The sequence below is a fragment of the Mastomys coucha genome, unplaced genomic scaffold (assembly GCF_008632895.1).
Source record: "Mastomys coucha isolate ucsf_1 unplaced genomic scaffold, UCSF_Mcou_1 pScaffold20, whole genome shotgun sequence".
Lineage (NCBI taxonomy): Eukaryota > Metazoa > Chordata > Mammalia > Rodentia > Muridae > Mastomys > Mastomys coucha.
The window spans coordinates 1,705,141-1,729,950 of record NW_022196903.1 but is presented as its reverse complement, the minus strand read 5'-3'; the positions used below and the strand labels follow the sequence as shown (position 1 = coordinate 1,729,950).

The window sequence follows — 24,810 nt, the reverse complement described above, 5'->3', positions numbered from 1 at the left end:
TCTTTCCTTTTTATGTCTAGGGACTTGACATGGAATGATGTATAGAAAACAGACAGTCTAAGACAATGTTCACTGAAGTTTATAGATTATTTGTTTGTGATTTTTGTTTACTTGAGCATACATTTCTAATCAGACACCAGTACACATAGTTACTATTCAGAAGTTCGGTTCCAAAGCTCTTAAAGCAGCCGAGAACACAGATATGCCAAGGTTTCCTAGCGATGAGGTTTTCATATTGTTTGTTAATGGTTCTCAGGAGATTAAAATAATTTCCTGAAATTTACACGATGAAATACAAGAGTTGGATAATGACTATGTCAACAATCCATTTCTTGCTTCAATTGTTGATTATGAATATTTATATCATTATTCTTTGAGTAACTGAGTTAAACAGCCATAGGTATGACACATACCCATTAAAAAGTAGATGCCTTCTAAGGTAATTTTGCTAATGGTACTTTTAAAAAAGCAGCTTTTCAATTTTCTTGTAATAGAAGCCAAAGAAACAAATGAGATGAATTCTTCCATATCAATCCTAAAGAACTCTTAAAGGCTAGGACAGTACAAAGTTAAAAGGAGCTTGTTTAATTATTTTCTGAAATAGGGGTAGCTGGAAGACATTTAATGAGTGTTGAGATGAAGAGCTGAGACAATATTCACAGAAACTCTTTGTAACCTGTTAGTGATGTAGTATTTGGACATCTTAAGACTAAGAGCCAATTCTGCCCATCACAGAGCTTGTTGCTAGGCAATCTCACATCATTATCTCACACATTTGCCAAAGATGTTTCAAGGAACACTGAAATCATGAAGCAAAATTAAAGAATAGTGTCCCTTATCATTTAAGTCATTTAAATTAATTTTTAATATATATCAGAATGTTTGGTCTGCATAAAAATCAACCCAGGTTTGGCATGAGCTAATGAAAGATGATTATTATATTTCTGCATAATTATTTAGTGTTTTGTAAGATGTCCATTAGGTTTTAGAAACCGCCCCAATATGACCTTTGTGATCAGTCAGAAGTTCGGCACTTCAGCTTTAGACTTCAGCCACTTGCCTATTGTTTTTTAAACTAATACATGCTCTCTGGGCACCTGAGTTCAAAAGTCCTTCCTGGATGCCATCTATTTGATAAGACACTTGACTGTCACTTCTTACATGATGGGAATGTCCAAGTCTATTTCCCTGACCTGGCTTCTCTCTTGAACTGAGGACCTCCTTTATTTCAATGGAAATTAATCGTATTTCCCATACAATGTGTCTGATTTCTGTGTTTCTATTTGTGATAAAACAAATGTTATGAAGTCTTGAACCTGAGACAGGCTTTGGTTTACTGTCTTCTCAGTACTGTCTAAGCCGCACAAGTGTCAAGGCTCTTGTACCAATCTGTCTGACACTGCCTATGCTTCTCCTTCACAAGTATCCTCCTGCACTGTCTTGCTCAGTTTCCCCATGCCACAGTCCTTTTCTTTTTATTCTCTTTCCAGAAGAGTCTGTGGTTTCCTAGTATTAGGGTGAAGTACTTAAAATAGTCAAGTCATAGAGCCATAGACAGGTAAATCCGATTGGCTTTTACACCCAGTATCACAAGCTTGAAGAAACCAACACTTGCAGCCACTGAGACAGCTCACTCTTTTGAATCCACGCTGGCACTCTTCCTTCTGCATCTCCTTACCCTTCCCTTTTTCTTTTAAATGTCCTTGGGTGGTCACATAGTTGTACTTCCTAGGTGAAGTTACCAACAGAGCAGCATGTGTCTTCCCTATTCTCAGTAATGACACGTTATGTATATCTACATTCAAGAGGCCTAGTGCAGTATATGAATAAGAAGGGAACTGTGTAAAGTCTTTGAAGACATGGATTCTAGTTAGGATGATATTAACTCCATGAAAGTTTCTGAGAATGCTTTAGCAGTATGCTAAAGTCACACAGAAATGTCAAATACTAACTCCTGACGTTGAGTAGAAAATTGATAGTGAGTGCTTGACTTGCTCTAGGTAACCTCAACTGGGAAAACTCTCACTGCCTTGTAAGTGTAGAGATCAAATCTCAGCAAAGGGCTGCTCCCATAGGAAGAAAAGAAGCACTTTCACCCTCCTATGGCCACAGAACTCTGTCTTACAGCCCTCTGGAGACACACCATTTTTTTGTTTGTTTTTGTTTTTTGTTTGTTTGTTTTTTGTTTCTGCTGACTTAACTGGCATTCAGTTACAGGTAAGTCATGGGGACAGCACACACAGGGTTCCTTCTATCTTCATCTCTCAAATATGAGAGGACATGATGACATGCACTGGAGGTACTGACACATGGAGAGAACTTCCAATTCTAGTAAGGCAGCAGAGGGATAGGCTTAGGGTTGTAATAAAGCGTTGTGTCATGTTACCCACCTTTGTAAGTGACTTGGTAGATGGAACGTAATGATGCATGACTGAAAATCTAGACAAAGAGTCAGCAGTGACTACCCTGTCTCCAAGTTCAGAAAGCAGTGGTGAGCTGGCTGAATCACACTTCTAGCCAGCAATCATGAAGACATCTCCTCTATATGTGTCAGAGAGTTCACACTTCATATTTCATGTTGGGAAGATGTTCAGTCTCCCTCTCAAGCTTATATGATGCTTATGTGGCTGAAAAAGTGTGGCTGCATCCTAGTAACTCTTCCCTTGCAAAACAAGTGGCTGTTGGTTTTGGCTGGCCCATCCGGATAACAGCATTACTTGTCTGGAGAGTCAAACTTAGTAATGTATCAATAGGTTTGTTGAGCACTAATTATTTGCCACACACTTTTTGTGTCACCACTAACTACTTAACTCCTAAGTCAGTCACTGCACACAAAGGCACAGAGGCAGGAGTAATAGTGAAAACCACTGTGGAATGCAGGGTGGGTGATCCAAAGCCAAATAAAGGACCTGGGTCTTACGTGGGGTGCAGTGTTAGCTAACCAAGAGTATACACATGAGGTCAAATTTGTACCTGGAAGTATGATAAAGCCCTCTTTATTTCCCTCACTGAGAAGCCAGTGAGAGAGAAAGGCCATATGCTGAGGGTGCCAGAGGTAATCACACCTGAACTTTAAGTCCAGCTCAGATGAGTGGATCTGTCTCATAGCAAGGGATGCCAGGAGTTATAGAACCTTATGTTCTAGAGTTTTATTTCAATGAAGGGACATCCCATTCCAGTAATGTTTGTTGGATTAGCAATCTCATCAAAGGGAGCATAGGATTCCTTTAGTGTTTGAAGGACACTTCGGTCTGTTTAGGGAATTGGGTGAGAAACCGTGAGGGAGGAAAGAAAGCTTTAAAGGAATGGGCAGTTCACCAGCATGCTAATAGCACACTCCATGAACACAGCCAGTTAATTTGATTCTAATTGTACGCTCACTGAGTAACTTTCTGATTTATGAATCCACTACCTAGGAGAGAATGGGATGACTGAAGGCTAGTAGTTACTCTGACAGCTGATCCTCCCAGAGTAAGCCAGAAAATTACTATTTTGGTATAGAATGTTTTCAGAGTTTTTGGCAGCATGATTCAACATGCTGAACTTGATTAGATGTGTGTATATTATTGAAATTGGGGCTCTTGAAAACTGATGATCAGTACCTCAGTTCTTCAGGGCACTGTCTGATAGCCAGTGGATGAGATATCACTGTGTGACATCGTCCACGGTGTGGAGATACTGAGATTAGAGTGTAGGTCTGTGGGGTAACAGAGCTCAGGAGAGGACAAGTCTACCATCAAACAAGCCTGGGGGAGGGTAGTGAGAGAACAAACTGAGAGTGCTCAGAGAGCTGATCTGAAGGAGTTTGGAAAATAATGTTTAGGGTAAATCAGTAAGCAGTATTCCTCTGTAGCATCTGCATCAGTTCCTCCTTCTAGATTCATGCCCTGAGTCTCTTGCCCTGATATTCCTGGACAATACACTGCTATCTGGAAGTATCAGATGAAATAAACCTTTTCCTCCCCGAGCTGCTTTTGGTCCTCATATCTGACTCCAACTCCAGAAACCCTGGTCCAGATCGTATGTTATGGGAGGCTTTCCACTTATCTGCTTATATGTTAGTACTGAATAAAAGGTCAATGAACTGCTCTGCTCAGTTACCCAGCAGTCTGGTTAGTGCAGGAGATCTGAGGAAGAGAAAGTCCAAGATCTTGGTCTCTGGAGAAGAAATACCCTGTCCCCCTTCTTTGGTTCTGGTTAATTTCAAAGGAGCCACAGACAAGACAGCACTGTGGAAATGGAGATGTTCACATTCTCCTGCTCTGTTTCTGCTAAGGGCCCATGAAGCATGCTTCACATCTGCTTATTACTCTTCTGCCAACTTCAAAGCAGTCATCAATTAAGGAGTAAAAGGCAGAGGGAATCCAGATAAGACTATGCTGCCTTTGAAAGTCCCCATGAGTTTTCTTGGATAAGGGTTCACTCTCTGATCATTATGCCTTTAGATAGTGAGTTGTGGGGTTAGGAGCAGCTCAAAGGAGAATGCTCGTCTAGCAAGTGAGGGGCTCTGATTCCAATCTCTAGCATGCAAATAACCAAACAAAACAATGCAAGTAACAACCCTGCCCTATACTATGTCTCATAGACTCACACAGTGGGACTCCAAGCATCAGCAGCTCCAAAGAATGAGCTTCTGCTTTGGCCTTTTCCCAATAACTAACTACCTGTGCAAGCTTAGGAGATGACAGAGAACTTACTGGAAGTCTAGCTCTGTGAAGGTGCTGTCATAACCACGCTTTGATTAATCAAAGATTAATCAAAGGTTTTGAAAACCTTTAATTGTTTTTGAAGTAAGCCAACATCACAGTGAAGCTGTTCACCAAACCGACAGTTATGCCTGATTGTTTAGTGGGTCTGACAGAATTTTTTTGCCTCCACTAGTGTTCTGTGCTAAGCATGGTGTTTGCCTCATGGGTTCACAGCTTCTGAAGAGCTGTGAGCAGGTCTTTATCTTTGAAAGGGGGGGTCTAGCAGCTGACAGGAGGATGTAAGGCAACCCAGTAGAGTGCCTCAGGAGAATGCCAGTGCTGGCATGAATCCCAGAGCACTGTGGACTGCGGAGTCAGTTGGGGTTCTGTGTTCAATGCCTGTAACTTTATAATGTACAGTGATTTGCGGTTGTGCCCACGGTGCATGCGTGCAGTGCATTCCAGGGCTGTTGCTCTCTGGAAGAGCCTCTCCATCTAATCTGGGAGCTGGCAATTTTGGAAATTAATTTAAAGTATTATCTCTCTGATCATCAGCAAAGCTATTCTCCTTTTCAGATCATAAAAAACAACAGAAACCTCTTTGGAGAACTGTGACTTGATTTCTCTGTCTGCTTTTTACTTTTAAAAAAGGAATCTGTTCTTTGGAGTTATTCAAATACTAAGAGATCATTCATTAACTTTGTACATCCAGTGCTTTTTGACAGTTAAAATCCAGAATATTTCTGTCTTATGTATAGACTGTTGGTAAGAGTCAACCAAACAGCCCGTTGCCCCCCCTGCCCCTCAGCATTTAGGAGTGAGGTTTCCTTGCATTCTTCCTGACGCTACTTCCTGACTCTGACGTCCCAGGCAGCACACTTTGTTTGCCATTCCCATTTACAACCCCAAATTTTGTGTACACCTCTAAATAATCTGCCATCGTTGCTCTCTATAAATATGACTAGATAGCTCTTGTAATCTTCTTTACCCAATCAAGGTCTTGTCCCAGCTATGTCTGTAGTTTACTCCATTTCCTGCTGTATGGGGATTATACAGATCCACTGCAAATCATTTATCCATGTTTCTCTTTTTGTTTTTGTTTTTGAAATCACACAGCAGGGTTACCATGATTACTCCTTTTCCCTGTGTGTGTGTGTTTATGTGTATGCATATGTGTACGTGTATGCATGTGGAGGCCAGAAATGGAGGTCAGGTGTCTTTCTTCAGTTGCTTTCCATCTTCTTGATTAAGATGCTGTGGATCACTGAACCTGGAGCTCAAGGACTTGGCTGGCCAGGCTGGCCAGTGAGCTCCAGGGATATGCCTGTATTCACTCAACTGTGATTACAGATGAATGCCCCCATGCCTAGCTTTTACTTGCATGCCGGGGATCAAAACTTGGGTCTACATGCTTGAACCATTGAGCCATCTCTCCAGTTTCTACTATGAATATATTTCTTAATATACATTGTATATATCATATATAATTGTATATAATTCTTAATAGACAGGTATAAGGTTTCACTTAAATATATACATATATACATATTTGTTATTTAAATATATGTATATATTCATAGATAGGTGCTAAAAAATATTATTTGTAAAAAATGTTTTAGAGTGATATGATTAGTAAGTGCACTTTTTAAAAATGGAAGTTTATAAACATAATATATATTATATATACATATATCTCAAAATAATTTCTGCTATGAATGTATAAATTATATTGTTTATACAAAAAATAACATGACTACATTGTTACCTTAAAGGAACACATCACATGTAAAGGAGAAAACCTTATGCTTTATACTTCTCTGTACTGTTCAATTTATCTAAACATATATTTATTGCTTTTATATACCAAAATAAATGATTAAAAGACAGTGACTCAGTAGTTAAGAGCACTGCCTACTTCTGTACAGGACCTAGGTTCAATTCCCAGAACCCACATGGTGGTTCATAACCATCCATAGCTCAAGTTCTGTGGATGTGATGTTCTCTTCTAACCTTTGAGGGCATTGCTTAAACACGTAGGCAAAATGTCCATGCCCATAAAATAAAAGACATAGTTTTAAAAGTCAAGTCTATAAGTACCACTCTGAAGTTCTAGCTTCATTAGAAGAGCCTATTTTGGCTCCTGACTACCCACTCTGCATTTGTCTTTCCTGTGCCATCCTGTTGCATTGCAATGCTGATCACTGTAATGATTATTATAATCACCATCAGTACTGAGAAAGGTTATTAAACACAAACCCATCAACTGCTAATTTTTTACCATCACTTGGTCTTCACATTTCCCCTCACATGGCTGTTAGTGTTCATGGAGACTCCAGGTGATAGCGTTCACAACCTTTAGACCAGAACATTCCCATAATAGTCAGTTTGGGCCAGGATAAAGGGATAAAAGTATCAAACTGACAGGCAAAAGTAAAAACAAGTGAAACAAACTGCATGGAAGTGGGAGTTCTCTTATCCCCTAAGACAGAAGCAAAGCAGTGCTATAAGGTTGTATGCCTACGAGAAAAAACTAGTTTTACACCATACACACTGTAGTATTAGTGACGCCACATCAAACTGAAGGGGAAGAAGAGAACAGAACTGACGTACCTTTCTCTTGTAATGCTTTCTCGGTGGCTTGGTGGCAGCAAGGAGAGTCCTCTGCATCATGATCAGATGCTGAAGGCGAGGAGGGTGAAGTGTCTCCCGAGACAGAGGAGAAAGGGTCCCTTTCTGGCTGTTGTGATCCTCCTGGAGACTCGGTCACGTGGTGGGATGAGAAGGCCCTAGGGCTTGTCACGGGGGTGAGGAGGGCAACACCACACTCTGATTCTGGAGAAGAAACTCTCCAACCCTTGGGCAGAAGCGATTTGGTAACGTGTGTGGTTATAGAGTGTCTGAGGGCTGCTGGTATAAGAGGTTATAGAGCAGATTATGCCAGAGTACCAGGGCTGGGAAGCATTTACTTTGAAGTGGCCCCGCCTTTTCTCTGGGAAAAGAACTTTTACTTGTCGGCTTACTGCCAAGAATACAGAGTTCGGAACTACTCACCAAATAAACAGTGCAGCTAACACAGACACCTAAGGCATGTAGAAGCAATTACTGAGATATTCATTATTTACCACTAGATTAAAACAACAGCCGAACATCAAAGGCACCACTATGAAATACAGCGATGTAGAAAATGCTTTTGGCTACCTTACTGAATGGAGAAAAGGATTTAAATGACAACCATATAGCAAATTGAATACAAGTTTAGGAGACAAAGACATAAACTGTTCTACTCTCTTCTGAGTAAGGCGCAGATCAGTAAAATAGCTATCACACTCAATAAGTACGCTGGCGGACAATGATACTCTGCAAGCAGAGTCTGACAGCCGTTGAGGGTGCTCACCTTCCGCTCCAGGCTGTCCTCCCCATCAGTTGAGCTGACGCTGTCATACAGCCGTGTCCTTGTGGGCCTCTGGCGCCTGTTCTTCACAGAGAGCTGGGCCCGAGTTTTCAATGCTTTCGAATCCAGGCGCTCTGTCTCTGGGACTGCTTCATTCAAGTCTACGAAGAGTATTACAAAGTAATATGTGAGAGAAAATGGTAGAAAGGATGGGCAGGGACCACAGACACTGAAACTCAGCTACTGGTTATTAGTGACAAGGGGGACAAAAGCCGATTTTTCCACCTTGTCTAATGCTCCACAGGTGACACCGAGAGAGAATAAAGCCTTTCTGCAACACAATAGAAAGGAGAGGCTTGCACTTGCATATGGACATACATGTTGGGGCATTTGATAATCAGTTACAAGGGACCTAGAAACTCTATGGATGAAGCCCACCTGCCAAAGTCAAGTGGGGGTAACAGAAGGTGACAATGAATACAGAAATTCACTAATAGGCTGAGCCACTCTGGTCTCAATTGTCTGAATATCTAATTTATTTCACTTTGAGCTCTGTAAAAAAAATATAAACTAGAAGAGAATTTATTTAATCACAGCAAATTTAAGTTAAAGCTGTTTCCCTAAAGCAAGGTCTGGTTACACAGACAGATAGACAGACAGACAGTTGAAATACTCGAGTGTGTAAGGCACGGCAGTGTGAGGGGAAGGATGCGACTGCGTCTTCTAGTATTACATCTCAGGCTACAGTCCAAGCCACTTGTTGATGCCTCTCTTTCACTTCTTTCTCTGAATACTATCTCTTCTCACTGAAAATTACATTAGCTTTCCACAGAAAAATGTTTACATCTCTAAATAAAAGGACTTCAGGGAAGGAGATGGGGAGGGGCCTCAATGCTTACAAGCAGTTTTTGAGCTTATAGAGGGCCCAGTTTCAGTTTCTAGCACAGACATGGCCGCTCACAATCATCTGTAACTCCAGGTCCAGGGCTCTGATTCCTCTTCCTACTTCCCTAGACATCAGACACATATTGCTACACATTCATATATGCAGGCAAAACATACACATAATTGTTTATAAAAAAATCTAAAAATAAAATAAAAAAGACAGAGAAGGAAGGAGGGAAGACGCAAGGTAAACCAAACAGATTAAAAACCATCGTAACAGCAGTTGGGCATGGCAGAATCCCAGCACTCCGGAGGCTAAGGTATGCCCACCACTCTGAATTCAAAGCTATCATGTGTGAGTTTCCGAAGGAAAACTTAAACCCAACAAAGGATGAAAAAGAGGTGGAAGGTGGGGAGGAATAAAACATGCTACCACGAGCCTTTCTGTGGTCCTTTTGAACTGGGTCTTACCATTCGTAATATTGTTAGGTGTATATGGGGGAAGAGGGAGTTTAGCTACAAATGTAATGACTAAGGTAGTAGTCTATGAGCAGTGATTGGAATAAAGTTTATTTGGAGTGGAACTACTCTTTACATAGATATACTAGATCATTTATGGTAAATAAAATTGTTTGATGATTTTCAGGATGACAGTCATTAAACAAAGTCACAAGGAATTAATTGAGTGACTCTTGATTTATATTATTAAAAATAAGCCAATAACTCCATTATAGAAAACTAATATAGACTTGGACTAGTAGAAAAGATTGTCCAGTAACCATCATCAATTAGTACAGGCTATTTCTTTTTATAGCATTATTTTAAAGATGTGCTTTAAACATATTATAAAACACAAACATAGAAGGACCTCAGGTGGTTTCTCTCATTTATAAGAGTGAGCACTTGGCATATAGTTCTAAGAAATAAAATTCTGTGTACTTTAGTCCCAGGAGACACGTCGCTGAATGACAATATTTACAGAAGGTTAGGCTTTCCATTTCCTATACTCGAGTATAGAATGAACTCTTGGAGGAGCCAGACCACTCAAGCGAATATAAAGAATAACTAGATGTTTTCTAATTAGGAGTCTCTACTTTTACATGCCAATGGAGAAAAAAAAGTCACCTTCGTCACTTTCATTTCCTTCTTCCAATAAAATCTATATTTGCAGCTGTCCATTAAGAGTTCATTAGTTGTGATAATTGGGAGAAAGTCAACCTTACAATCTCTGATTACACATAAAAATGCAGAAGACGACACAGATGAAAGCAATAATATAATTAAAAATAGTACAGTTCAAGCACGGCTTCCCTCTTTTCTATCTCAAAGTTGGATTGCATGCTCTGTAATGCCAAGCACTGTCACACAGGCCACTTCATTTGTTTCTCATTACAGACCCATGAGACAACAAGCAAGCAGGTTGTTTCCTCTCCCGAAGCTCAGAAAATTGGAGTAGCTTGCCCTCCTCTACACAGCCAGTTGATGAACTCCTTTGATTATTCTATGTTCTGTCTCTCAGACTTTAGCTATCCACCCCAATTTAGTTGGTGTTGAAAAGTCAATAACGCAAGACTTTAATACCATAGATAATGTGTTTTAAAAGTTCCAAAATCATAGATGCTGGGAGTAGTCTAGAAAACTCAGCTCTCCAGCATCTACTCCGTACGTTTACTATAAATAATGTGGAAAAGGGAAGGCTCGATGAAAGCTAGAGACAGATTCATTCACAGATGGTTTTATGGTTTGATAACAAATTTGGCTAGTAGATGACAAAAGATACCCAAAGAAGAGGTACATATCCCACTTGTGTAAATATGGTTCCTTTGGCAATAGAATCCTTGTTTTTAAACACAGCATAGCATCCCACCTACAGGACTACAGAAGGCACTCCATTTCTTAGTAGCAGGTATAAACTGTGGAGACAAGCAGACTGCCGGTCCTGTTACTATGGAGTAGCCTGCCCAAATGGCATTGTGTACCATGTGCTTCACTATCCCCTCATCATAAACATGCACCTGTGCCTAGCAAAGATTCACGTAGTGCAAGTCTAAAAGGCAGTGCTTTAAATCTGTTACCTGAGTGGCCCACAGCACATTGCTCACAATGAACAACTTTTGAGAATCTGAATCAAATATCAGAGACGCTTTATTGCAGAGATTATGGATTACGAATCAGTAATTTATTTTCCATCCTGAAAAGTGAAATGTTTTTTAAAAGAACCAGAAGAGTGGAGAGGTGCTGAGAACTGTCACCCTGATAGCACTTAAACAAGGGGGAATATAAAAGGAACACTATCTACAAGAAGATGCGCAGTGACAGGCAAGAAGAATCTGTGGACACACGAGACATGGGTGACTGGGTAGCCAGATATCTGCATTGCTCATCCATTATATGCTATCTTCTTCCACTATGCAATTTAAGAACCACAGAATCACAACTCAGAAGAATCTTAGGATTCTGGTTAACTTTATTTCTCATAAACGAAGGCTGAGGCTCAAAGGCGGCCACTCAGTTAGGCACTAACTTGCACTATACAGTTACTCTGAAATGGCCTAGAGAGAAGGCAGGTGTAGAGGCTCCTTCTACAGGTCACCTTCTGTCTGGAAGGAAACTTCATGAGCACTCTGTGCCTGCCACAGCACTTTTTCTCTTTTAATTTATGCTCTCTGTAGAGATATATGCCCAAGAGTATGTAACGCTGCAAACTCACAGAAGCATGGCCTACCAGAGAGAAGAAAACTCTACGAGATTTTATTTGAATTTGTAAATATCCCCAAAATAAAATTCTTACCCTAAAAAAAGTACCTGTCATTTTGGGTGTCATTTGGGTGTGGCAGGGCTTTCGAAAGCTAGCTGGCTCAGTTCCTACGTTTTGTGCTGTGAGATGGGGACGCCTAGGTGGCCATGTCCATCACTGCTTCCTAGCAGATACCCTCATTTCTATGGCAACGCTGTCCCTCAGTCCTCAGCCTCGGGCCCCCTTTCCCTCTTCTTTCTGAATCTTGTTTTGCTGTTCAGAAGACAGAGGAACGTTGCTTTTTGCTCTTCTGTTTTCTGATTTATTCTTCCCTTCAGAGCCCCCCTCTGTGAAGCAGCCCTGAATGGAGCGATAAATATGTAGGGATGCATTCAGAGACTCTCCGGGCTGGAGCTTAGGATGGAACTTTGAGTGGGTAGGACATGGCCGTACCCACATCTCGAGACTATTTTCAATATTGCTTTAAATTGGATCCTTTAAAAGAACTTAATGGATTTGATTATGATTTTAGTAGCTGCTATGAAAATGCTCTATGAAATTAGGATGTTATATGTCATATAACACAGAGACCAGTTCTGCACAGCAGTGCTATGAGTCATTCAGTGTTTTCCACTGCATTGACGTTGTTTTTGACGTAAATCGAATGCTGCTGGGGGATCAGACCCAGGCAGCAAGGAGAGCAGGAGTGGAGAGGAGTAACAATGGGATCCACTGCGCACTCTCCTGTGCACTGAACCCCTCAGAACACAGTCCTACCTGGCTTCTGCCACTGTCTACTGAAATGCTGGGCATAATGAGGTGCTTGGTGGCATTTTGAAACTTAAATGGTATCTGCATATTATCCACAGTCACTGCAAGTTCATAAAAGACGGTCCCTTTGGGACTTGGGGGGTGATGCATATTGCATTCAGGTGGTAGGTTTAAGCATCTCAGAGAGGCAGTATGAGATAGGCACTATGTGAGCAGACCTACAGCTCGAATCCAGAATGAGCTGCCATGATACAAAATTGGGCAATTTACCCAACCTCTCAGAGGTCCCTGAGGATCTTCAACTGCAAAGTAGGAATGGTAATGACATGATATAATCACTGCATTGTTATGAAGACTGAATGCATTAACAGACCTGAGTGCTTAGAAGAGTGACTGGCACATAATAACCACCCCACAACTGTCTTTATTTACTGTCACTGAACAGATTAGTAAGAATAGAGCAAGTTAAAGAATAACATGTACATTCACTTAAAATATTTAGAAACTAGTATCAGACATATTTCCTAATAGTGAAATATGTACAATTACATAGGGAAACTGAAAAGACATACTTCTTACTAGACTGAGATCAGGAGATGTGAGTCACATAGTACTTTAATACTCACAAATGCTAAAGATTTTGTATTGGGCATATGTTTTCTGTAATTTTTCATACTTACATGTTTGTGTAGTTAAAATTAAAGAGTAAAAAACACACATGTGCTATTTTTTCACTTGGAGCATCTTCATTCCACTCTAGTTTGGTCAGCTCAGCTGTTTCAGAAGGTTGCTATACAAACATTCCCCCCCCCCCGACTTCTGCCTCTCCCACCGAGGACCCCCTGGCTCTTCACATGGTGATACCGCCTACCACATATACTGACTCAGTATTGTGTGAGATGTACTACGTCATCTATCATATCTAGAGATACATAAGCTACTGTTCTCATGGTAGCATTCAGTTAGGAACCTACTCACAGGCAACTTCCACTGGGATGCTGCAGACAGGTGGCACTTTCTTTTGCAGTTATTTAAATATAAAGCCAAGTAACATATCCCAAGTCATATTTATGAAATTCCCTAGGAAGCTTATTTCTTAATCACTTCAGAACTTAGGGTAAATTTGTTGCCTAAACTCACTCTCTCTCTCTCTCTCTCTCTCTCTCTCTCTCTCTCTCTCTCTTTCTCTCTCTCTCTCTCTCTCTCTATATATATATATATACATATACATATACATATATATGTATGTATGTATGTATATATTATATATATATATGCCAATTGCTGAAAGAATATTAGGAATTCCTTCTCATGTCTGTACACACAAATATAATTTTAAACCCAAATGGACTTGGGAATGCACTTTAGTTGTCTGTGTGAATTCAGTGCTTTCTGTGTGCAGTTCAAAGCTGATTTAAGATGAGGCTCTGTGCATAGAATGAGCCAACAGAAATTCTGAGAAAAAGAAAGATAAAGAATTTAGCTTTAGACTTTAGGGAAACTCATTTATATACCTCAGGATTCTTTTATTATTATCAATTTACCAATTCTGATAGAAAAGAGATTCTCCATAGCCTAAAATCTAGGGAAATGCAAATGTAATCAAATGACAATATGGCTAGAAACTCAGTTCTGTGGGTAGAACTCCGAGCCTGTGCATGAGCCAGGTTTTGGGAGAATGGAGAGATCAGTAGCTTCAGACAGAATTCAGATCTTAAGGCTTCATAGAAAGAAAGCCTGGTCCCTTAGAGGGCATTGTTTACCTAAAGTGGGAGTGGTTACAATTCAACTGTGGGAAGACCTGGATCGCAGGCAGGCAGATCTCTGTGATGTCCAGGCCTGCTTCAGAAAAAGAAAGAAAAACAGCTAACCCAAAGTTAGGGTGCTTATACTACCTGCAAGAACTGTTAAAGATTTTCCTAAGTTCTTAAAGGACTGTTAGACTCCTAATAATAGTCTTTAACAGAGAAGCAAACACAGATGCAATCTTAAGTGCTTACAGTTATTTAACTAGCTAAGTTTATCAATAGGAAACACAATTTAAACATTCATTCATAATGACTTGCAAGCAAACTTTTAAAAATACGTGGGATTTTTTTCTGTTTGGGTGTTTAAAGCTACTCAGAATCATTGCAAAAGAAAACAAGCAAGCAAGCAAGCAAGCAAGCAAACACCTCACAAGCAAAATGCCAACACTCTAACACTGCTACCATTCCCATACAGAAACATTTCTCATAGAGATTGTTGGACATTATTACCATTCAAGTTATGCAAAATATTTTATATCTGGCTTAAAGAAGAACTTAGCCATAACTTGTGGTTACCATCATACTGTAACAAGGTCTTGATATTGTATATACTGAATCAATACAGTTGGTATGTTTCAGAACTATACATAGAGGTGAGTTTTCTGGCCCTAACTCTAGATGGCTATTTGTGTTTCAGTTTTTATGTCTGTGAGTAGAGTACACAGCTGTTTGTTAGATTTCATAAGTGGAATTTTTAGGATGCCCTGCCACAACCTTGAAAAGTTGAGCCGAATCAAGAACAAGCAATGCTTGTCTACACACCCCACAGCATCTTCCCACTCTGAGATTCCTACCATAATCTCCCATCCTGGTCTTGTAGTCCATCTTAACCTTAGCATACCAGTAAGTCTCCTAATGAGCAACTCCCCCATAGGAATCTAATAGCTTTTATTGGGAATCAGACTATATGTCTAAACAAAAGAAATATTTGGAAGATATCTTCCCTGTAAAGTTCTCTTAGGAAGGAAATTAACCATATTTGGGTTAAAATGACCCTTATTTTCAGAAGATCATAGGCAATCTTGTAGTTCTATCAAAGTCAAAGAAAATTGAAAATTCAAAGTGAAATATTACACATAACACTTTTTTTTCCTAAAATGAAGATTAAAAAACCCAAAAGTCCATTCTAACAGAGTAATGTGTCTTTCTGCTAAGCCCTGATACCAATGTCGTCTTAGTAAAGCTGAGAGGTCTAGAGACTTCCCTGAATTTATAAAACAGAATAAGAAATGAGAAGGAAGGAAAGCCGCTATTCCCAAGTCTATTCCCCCCTTTGAAGGCCCAACCCCTCTCTGATGGCTCACCTGCAAACAGATTCAAACCTCACAGCTACCCAGCTAGACAATGTAGGTGCTTTGTGGTTTTGAGGAAAAAGACTAGTTTTTACTTTAATTATTTTCCACAGAGATAGTCAAAAATTTCAATTCCTAATTCATTTGCCTTGTTCATAAAATTTCCCATAGTGATTTACCAAGAATGTTTACTATTTAACTAGTGAGATTCAGTAGCATTTCAGTCAAAATATTTATTGAGTAAAGAAAATTAAAAACAATTTATTCAGAAAAATGATAATTATGAAAATTTATCAGATTATTGTATGTCCTTATACATGACTAAAGAAAGCTTGATTCTACTCCAGAATTTGTCCCACCCCACTTGTCAGCTAAGCAGCGAACAATAAACAACTACATTGCCTTGGATCTAATGTTCTTATATGATACATTCTTTTAAAATTTTTGTTTGATTTCTTTCTTTAGTTATTTATTTGTGTGGGAGGGGGCACAGTGCATGTGCCAGTGTGTGTGAGTGTGTGTGGAAATTAGAGGACAACTGTGGGAGTTGGCTCCCTCCTTCTACCATGTGTGTCACAATCAACTTTACTTTACTTTACTAGCCCAGCCATCATGTTGGATGTTATGTGAGACATGCTGATAAGGAAGTGTAAGTGTCCCCTTCAATTTTAAAGACTTAACATTTAATGAATTCTATCTTTAATTGTGTCTTTAACTTTAGTTTAAAATGCTGGCCTCCAATGCTGAAAGTGAATGCTTAATGAATTCTCAAAGTCTACAGAAAAGAAAATAGATGTTATAGTAAAGGTCTGACCTGGTTTCAAACACAGAGGTGTTTGAAGAGTCTTGCAATTGAAGCTCAAGAGAAGGGGTGAAGAAGTGAAGAAAAATTTCCCATAGGAGTCCACTGACCTTGGGTACCTCCTTATTGACTGAAATGTCTGATAATGGAGTCCTCTCTTTTCTTTTTTTTTCCTATTCAGCTTCTAGTGTCTTTGTTGTTGTTGTTATTCTTTAATCTTTTTTTACAGTTCAGTTGTTATCCCTGCTTCCCGGTCTACCCTCTTACAGTTCTTCATCCCATTCCTCCTCTTTCATCACCCCCATCTCCAAGAAGATGTCCCTATCCCCACCACACCAAACCTCCCCAGTCCCTGGAGCCTCAAGTCTCTGGAGGGTTAGGTGCATCTTCTCTCACTGAGGCAAGGCCAGGAAGTCCTCTGCTGTATATTTGCCAGGGGCCTCAGACCAGCTCATGTATGCTGCCTGATTGGTGACTCGGTGCCTGAGAGATCTCATTTGTCACTTTGCACAAAGCTCAAGTCCAAGTGGATCAAGGGCCTCAACATAAAACCAGATACACTAAGTCTAATAGAAGAGAAAGTGGGACAGAGCCTCAAACTCATTGGTGTGGGGGAGGGGGGATTTCCTAAACAGAACTCCAATGGCTCAGGTGCTAAGATCAAGAACTGATATATGGGGAGGATCATAGGATCAGAGGTGAGGAGGACACATCTGTCCCAACAGTGGGAGTAACTGGGACCACTGGGACTCAGGAACCCAGGAACTCTACCAACACAGTGGCATGGGTTGTTTCCAGTCTGTCTGGGCCGGTGCTCTGAGCAGACTTTGGACAAAAACTACAGGGAGTCCATTAATACCCAGAGGAAGCTCTACTCCCAGGCGCTCTAACAGGCCCAAGATCACAGGATCCCACAATCACAGGATCCCAGAGACAGCTTGACTCTGAGGAATTATGTCACAACCAGGATCACAGGAAGGACATGCCCCAGTCAGATTTAGCCAGGGCAGGTAGCACTAGAGATAACCAGATGGCAGGAGGCAAGTGTAAGAATATAAGCAACACAAACCAAGGTTACTTGGCATCATCAGAATCCAATTCTCCCACCATAGCAAGTCCTGGACACACCATGACACCGGAAAAGCAAGATATGGATCCAAAATCACTTCTCATAATGATGATAGAGGACTTTAAGAAGGACATAAATAACTCCCTTAAAGAAATACAGGAAAACATAGGTAAATAGCTAGACACCCTTAAAAAGGAAACACAAAAATTCCTTAAAGAACTATAGGAAAACACAATCAAACAGGTGAAGGAAATGAACAAAACCATTCAGGATCTAAAAATGGAAATAGAAACAATAAAGAAATCACAAAGGGAGACAACTCTGGAAACAGAAAACCTAGGAAAGAGATTAGGAGTCATAGATGCAAGCATCACTAACAGAATACAAGAGATAGAAAATAGAATCTCAGGGGCAGAAGATACCATAGAAAACATTGACACAACAGTCAAAGAAAATACAAAAAGCAAAAAGATCCTAACCCAAAACATCCAGGAAATCCAGGATGCAATGAGAAGACCAAACCTAAGGATAATAGGTATAGAAGAGAGTGAAAATTCCCAAATTAAAGGGCCAGTAAATATCTTCAACAAAATTATAGAAGAAAACTTCCCTAACCTAAAGAAAGAGATGCTCATGAACATACAAGAAGCCTACAAAACTCCAAATAGACTGGACCAGAAAAGAAATTCCTCCCATCACATAATAATCAAAACACCAAACGCACTAAATAGAGAATTTTAAAAGCAGTAAGGGAAAAAGGTCAAGTAACATATAAAGGCAGACCTATCAGAATTACACCAGACTTCTCACCAGAGACTATGAAAGCTAAAAGATCCTGGGCAGATGTCATACAGACCCTAAGAGAACACAAACGCCATCCCAGGCTACTAAACCCAGCAAAGCTCTCAATTACCATAGATGGAGAAACCAAGATATTCCATGACAAAACAAAATTTACACAATATCTTTCCACAAATCCAGCCCTACAAAGGATAATAGACGGAAAACATCAGCATAAGGAGCAAAACTACACCCTAGAAGAAGCAAGAAAGTAATCTTTCAACAAATCCATACAAACATAATTCCACCTCTAACAACAAAAACAGGAGCTAACAAATTCAGATAAATTGAAATTATGTACCTAATCTCATCATAATGCAATAAAACTTAAATCAATTAAAAAAAAGAATTGATATATGGGACGTCATGAAATTGAAAAGCTTCTGTATGCAAAGGACATAGTCAATAGAACAAATCAGCAATCTACAGACTGGGAATAAATCTTCACTAACCTCACATCTGACAGAGGGCTAATATCCAAAATATATAAAGAACTCAAGAAGTTATTCACCAAAAAACCAAAGAAGCCAATCAAAAAATGGGGTATAGAACTAAACAGAATATTCACAACAGAGGAATCTTGAATGGTGGAGAAGCACATAAAGAAATGTTCAAAGTCCTAAGTGATCAAGGAAATGCCAATCAAAACAACCAAGATTCCACCTTATATCAATCAGAATGGCTAAGATCAAAAACTCAGGTGACAATACATGTTGGGGAGGATGTGGAGAAAGAATACTCCTCTGTTGCTGGTAGGACTGCAAACTGGTACAACCACTCTGGAAATCAATCTGGAAGTTCCTCAGAAGAATGAAAATAGATCTACCAGAAGACCCAGCTGTACCACTCTTGGGCATATACCCTAAAGAAGCTTCACCATGCCACAGGGTATATGTTCCACTTTGTTCACAGTGGCCTTATTTCTGACAATTCAGATGTCCCACAATGGAAGAAAGGATACAGAAAATGTGGTTCATTTACATAATTGACTACTACTCAGCTATTAAGAATGAGGACATCCTGAGTTTTGCAGACAAATAGATGGAACTAGAAAATATCATCCTTAGTGAGATAAATGAGACTCAAAAGGATATGCATGGTATGTACTCACTAATAAGTGGATATTAGCCAAAAATTACAGAATACCCAGGATACAATCCACAGAACTCTCTTCTTTCTACATTTTAAACTCATGTTAAACCTGAATTGTGTGTGTGTGTGTTGCTTTGCCTTTCTAGTTTCCAGTTATTTTGCTTGAAAAAATATTCTTTATTCTGTTTGTTCGTTTTGTGTCTATTGCTTTTAGACATGTTCTTATGTATCCCACAATAAATTGCTTTAAAAAAATAAATCTACTACATCCCTTGTTAAATTCTTATAATTCATAAACTTCTGAGTTTTTTTAAACATATTCAATTAAAACCAAAAAAGAGTACAAGTGAAAATGGCAATAACCGCCATCTTGTAGGGTGTGCATGAGTGTGTGTTGGGGGCGGGGTGAGGTGTATGTCATTAAAACAAAGAGTATTCTTCCATAAAACTCACAAACAGTAGACTTTGAATATCAGTGCACTGACTTGGTTCCTTACCTTTATCTTCCCCTCATTTGCTTACTTCACTTGCTCCCTCTCGCATCACTTGCTAGAACCGCCTGGCTAACAGGAGAGAGAGGTGGTTAACAGTGTTTTTAACTGAGCAACTTTAAACACATTCTTAATGTGAAAGGGAATTCCTTATTTCAGCATTTGCTATGCAGAGGGGGCTTGATGGAAACTTTTGTTAGTCTCATGCTATCAAGTTAAGGAAGTTTCTTCAGAGTTCAAATTGGATAAAACTTAATGTAGATCCATCTTCTAATCTAATATTGTCCATCTTCATCTACTGAAATGATTATATTCATTTTTCTTTCAGTTAATATGTGGAATATGAATTTTTATGTTAAAATAACTTTGTGTTCTTTGCACAGGAATAAATCATATTTTAAGTTATATTTCTGAATTTGGCTGGATAATATTTAATGTGAAATATTTAACTGTTCCTAGATCATCTGGGCTTTTAAAATATGAGTCCTGCCATAATTTTTGAGCCACATGATTTCCTTCTGAAATACATCTTTTAGAAAAAATTCAAGGGGCGCATTGGTGAAAAAATGCTCAGATTCAGCTTGTCTGAAATATTCTTTTCCTTGTTTTGTATTTTATTCATTTCTTCTTTCGAGACAATTTTTGCTGAGTTGCTCAGGCCAGCCTGAAATATGTGGTCCTGCAACTTCTGCCTCCCGAGAGCTGGGCTGTAAGTCACAAGCTTCTTGCTTACCATTAAAGACACTGTTGCTGTCAGTTGACAGGTAGACAGCTTATTTTCAAAACTCTCTCGATTTTTGAGGTTATTGTCCGGAGGTCTTCTGGTCTCCAGTTCAGCTGCTATTAGGTTTTACCACAATCTTTATTTTGTTTGGTTTGTTTGTTTCTTTGTTTTTGAATTTTATTTTTTATTATTCTCCTTAGAAATATCTATACTTTTAAATCACCTGCTCTTTAATGTAGCAATCCTATTTTTGGAAGCCTATCTACATTATTGTAACAGGTAAACACAGAAACAATACATCTGACAGTCCACTGTGCCATTATTGGGATATCTTAACTTACTATGATGTTCACTCACTCTAAACTCTGGCTTTCTTACACAGGGAGCTTACCTAGTTTCCAGAGCTAGCTGGTTATAAATAATCTAAGACCGGTGCTGACTACAAAACTTCAATAACTCTCATCCACTTGGCACTTGGTTTGAGAAGATATACTTTGTACTCAAATATATTTCAGTCAGATAATAAGATTCCATGAGAGAAAAAAACAAGTGACCATGTGGGATTCTTATACTTGCAAGGTACTGTGAAAAACAAACAAAACCCTGTGTCATCTCAGGTCCCAGGTCACCAAGACAGGGGGATCACAAGTTTGAGCTCAGTCTAGGTTACACAGTGAAACACTGTCTTAAAACAAGACAAAAGCAAAGAACAACCATTAAAAAATAAAAAGGAGTGAAAACTGTTTTAATGAGAGCCAATTCTTTGGCACAGTTGTGGCTGAGTCAACTGTGTGAACCCAGATGGAGGCTGTGGCAAGCCTTCCTCTGCCAGTGCTCTCCATCAGCTCCCAGGTTCCTTAGAAACCAGGACCTGTCTTGTTCTGTTCTTAGGAAGCTGAGACAATTATTTGAGATACGGTTTACAATCGTCTCCCTCCAGCGTGACCATTGTTGAAGCTTCCCAGTTACAGTACACATAAGGTATAGAATACATCAGATATACCAAGCTGGGACTTCTTTTCATTAGGTCTTTGTCACGTTTCATTGTTTTATGATATTTCTAAAAACTTCAAGATAATAACACAGTTAAAGACAACTTTCAGCCTCAGAGCTGCCCAGGGATTGCTGTGAATGCTCCTGAAATGTCTGCTGTCCACACTACCACAGTGCTAAGTCCAGCTGCAGTTAGGCACTGTGCTTAGTGCTTAAGTCACATGATTCATGGAATTCTTTTATTTTGTTTTGTTTTGTTTTTTTGTTTTTTCAAGACAGGGTTTCTCTGTGTAGCCCTGGCTATCCTGGAACTCAATCTGCAGGCCAGGTTGGCCTCGAACTCAGAAATCCACCTGCCTCTGCCTCCCAAGTGCTGGGATTAAAGGCGTGGGACACCACCGCCTGGCGATTCATGTAATTCTTATATCAGCGCTACATTTTATTCTTTCACACTTTTTCTTTCTTACGATAAGGTACTTCAAAATTATACTCAACAGATTGAAGTTAGTACTGAAAGACAGTAAGCAACTGATGGAGCACACATAATTGTGTGATTCTCGGTGTGCATGTGTGTGTCTGTGTGAAGGTCAGAGGTCAATGTTGAGTGTCTTTCTGGACTATCCTCTACCCCACTGTTTGAGACAAAGTCTCTTACAGAACAGAGCTCACTCATTTGCTTGAAATGGTGAATGATCTCCAGGGATTTGCCTATCTTTGCTGGCTCCCAAGAACTGGGGCTCCAGATGGGTCATCATTCCCAGATTTTTACACAGGTGCTGGAGATCCCAAGTCAAGATCTCATGTTTGGGCAGCAGTTACTTTAGCCACAGAGCCATTTCATCAACATCAACTATGAAGTACTTTATGGAACCCTCCATATTTCCACTATGCAGAAGAGATGATTCAGTGTTTTCTAACCATGAATCTTCCACTGAGTAGTTAACTGTGAAAAATACTTGGCAGCAATGCCCATCCTTTACAGGGACCCTTGAATTACTTTCCATCCCTATAGACACCTCAGATCCTATTAAAGCTCAACCTGGTTACAAAACCACCAATATGTCACACCAATACTTCATTCTTACTGGAAGTATCAATTAGAAAAAAAGGTCACTCAGATCTTAGGCAACTGTTCTCTGAGTTGCCTCTTTACCCTTCAGATGTGTATATGGTGTCTTAAGTTCTACATGTGTCTCTCCATTTCCCATGTTTGAGTCCATTCATCCCACAAATTATGTTTCTTGTTATATATATCTGACAAGACCTAGCATTTTCTTTCTACCCAGTTACAAGTCTGTGCCACTTCAAACATGCCTGGAAACAGACACTCAATGTTCATATGGCTTTAAATGAAATCATACTTCTTTCTGATTCCTTTCATCTTAGCAACACTCATTTGCCTGCATAAGTAACTCCCTCTGTTCCATCCACGGCTTTTTTTTCAGTATGCTTACAGAGCATGCACAAGCCTTCTCTAGGAAATCAGACTCTACATATTTGAAAGTGTCATAAGAACCATGAGTATATATGGAAGTGCTCAGGATAAGTTAAACCTTATATTCTACTAATGAGGCAACATAGGGGCATAGCCACTGACACCACTGACACCCCAGGTTCTAGGGGTCAAGGTAGACAACTCATATAGACTAGTGCGACTGAGTTACTGCACAATGAGAGAATGAAAATATCACCAGTTTTCAGAGATGGAAAATAATATTTGACAAGTATATGGTCTAAAAGAGAAGGGATTTGAGATCTGTTAAAACTCTTAATTAGAAAATTATTAAATTTGTTTTGTATAGTTATAGAGAGAATAAAGTATTAAAATATATTAAATAATGAATCTGTATGCTTAATTTTAGACTTTAAAATTTTTTAGTTAATTAGTTAAACATTTACTTATTTATTTTATCTAATCACTGTGTCTCCCTGGCTGGCCTGCTTGCTATGTAGAGTACACTTCCTTGGAACTCATAGAGACTCTGCTTGCCTCTGCTCCTGGCCCCTGGGTGTTGGAATTAAAGCAGTGTATCACACACCTGGCCTTTTACCAACATTCTAATGAAATGCCTGCATTGGTTTAGTTTTGACAAGAAACATACAAATAGTGTTAAAAGATAATTTAACTACGGTAAATTTTTGCAAGATTTGAAAACTGGGTTCATTACTCAAAAGTGCCCCAAGCTTTAAGTCCCCAACCTACCCAGTACTTCTGAAGAAACTCTGACCTAGAGCATGCATTAGTGGAGGAATGGATGCTTCCGGTCCAGTCCTCTCCTCCCCTCCTCTCCTCTCCTCCCCTCCCTTCCTCCCCTCATCCCCTGTCCTCTCCTCTCTTCTCCCTTCTCTCCTTTTCTCCCCATCCTTCTCTCCTCCTCTCCCTTCTCCTCTTTTCTACTCCCTTCCTCTCTCTTCCTCTCTCTCATTATTTTATTTTCACACAGTAGATCACTGACCTACTTTAGGAACTGTCTCAAGCCCCAACCAAACATGCTAAACCATTCTTCTAACCCTTTAGAGCTGGGAAGTAGACGAGAACTGGACAGTCCTGACAGGCAACATGACAAGCTGCAGCTAATGGGTAGACACCACAATGGCGACTGCTGTCACAATAGGTGGCAAGGGGCTTGCCATACTGAATGCATTGTGTTGAGTCTGCAGCCCTATTCCCTAAATCTCTGCATCTTTGGTGTTCCCTAGCAACAGAAGCAAAAGATCAATTTAGAAAGGTGCTTTCCAGAACATCCCATTTAGCCACTCCCCAAGTCACTTTGGTTTTTGTGATCAAGTGATTGAATTTCAAGGAGATTTGTCACTGGCTGCCATTGGCTTCAAAGCTGGAAGAACACGGCTTGATATGTACTAGAGTCTGTGCTGATGGACTCCACCTCCATCACAAGCAGGGATCACATTCATGAAGAATTAGTAGTCTCCACATCTCACTGTGAGCAGAGACTGTTGCTAGGAAAACTAATAATTATGTGGCAAAATGGCGGGTGCAGAACAGAAAAATAGTTCAGAAGAAATGTAAGGTTTTAATCAAAATCAGCATGCTAATAGTATATTTGTTGATCTTACGTAGTCATGTAATTTAATAAATACCATTAATTATATGTGTGACAAGACTCTGATTTCCGAACTGAGAGAACTGAAGAACAGAGCAAGGCCCCTAGTTACTGATCCTGGCTGTCCATACCACAGCAAGGCCCCTAGTTACTGATCCTGCT

General features: G+C 39.7%; 1 protein-coding gene across 9 annotated transcripts in view; it reads right to left on the bottom strand.

Moving 5' to 3' along the window:
- Ppp1r9a (protein phosphatase 1 regulatory subunit 9A) overlaps nt 1-24,810 on the bottom strand; it is a 284,536-nt gene that overhangs the window by 22,131 nt on the left and 237,595 nt on the right. For 6 of the 9 annotated variants that reach the window (XM_031381103.1, XM_031381106.1, XM_031381107.1 and 3 more), the window contains 2 exons: nt 8,083-8,240; nt 7,299-7,542 (listed from right to left, as the gene is read on the bottom strand). In XM_031381103.1, coding sequence (XP_031236963.1) covers nt 7,299-7,542; nt 8,083-8,240 — 402 coding nt within the window. The remainder of the gene's footprint in view (nt 1-7,298; nt 7,543-8,082; nt 8,241-24,810) is intronic. The other 3 variants (XM_031381109.1, XM_031381111.1, XM_031381112.1) reach the window with 1 other exon arrangement.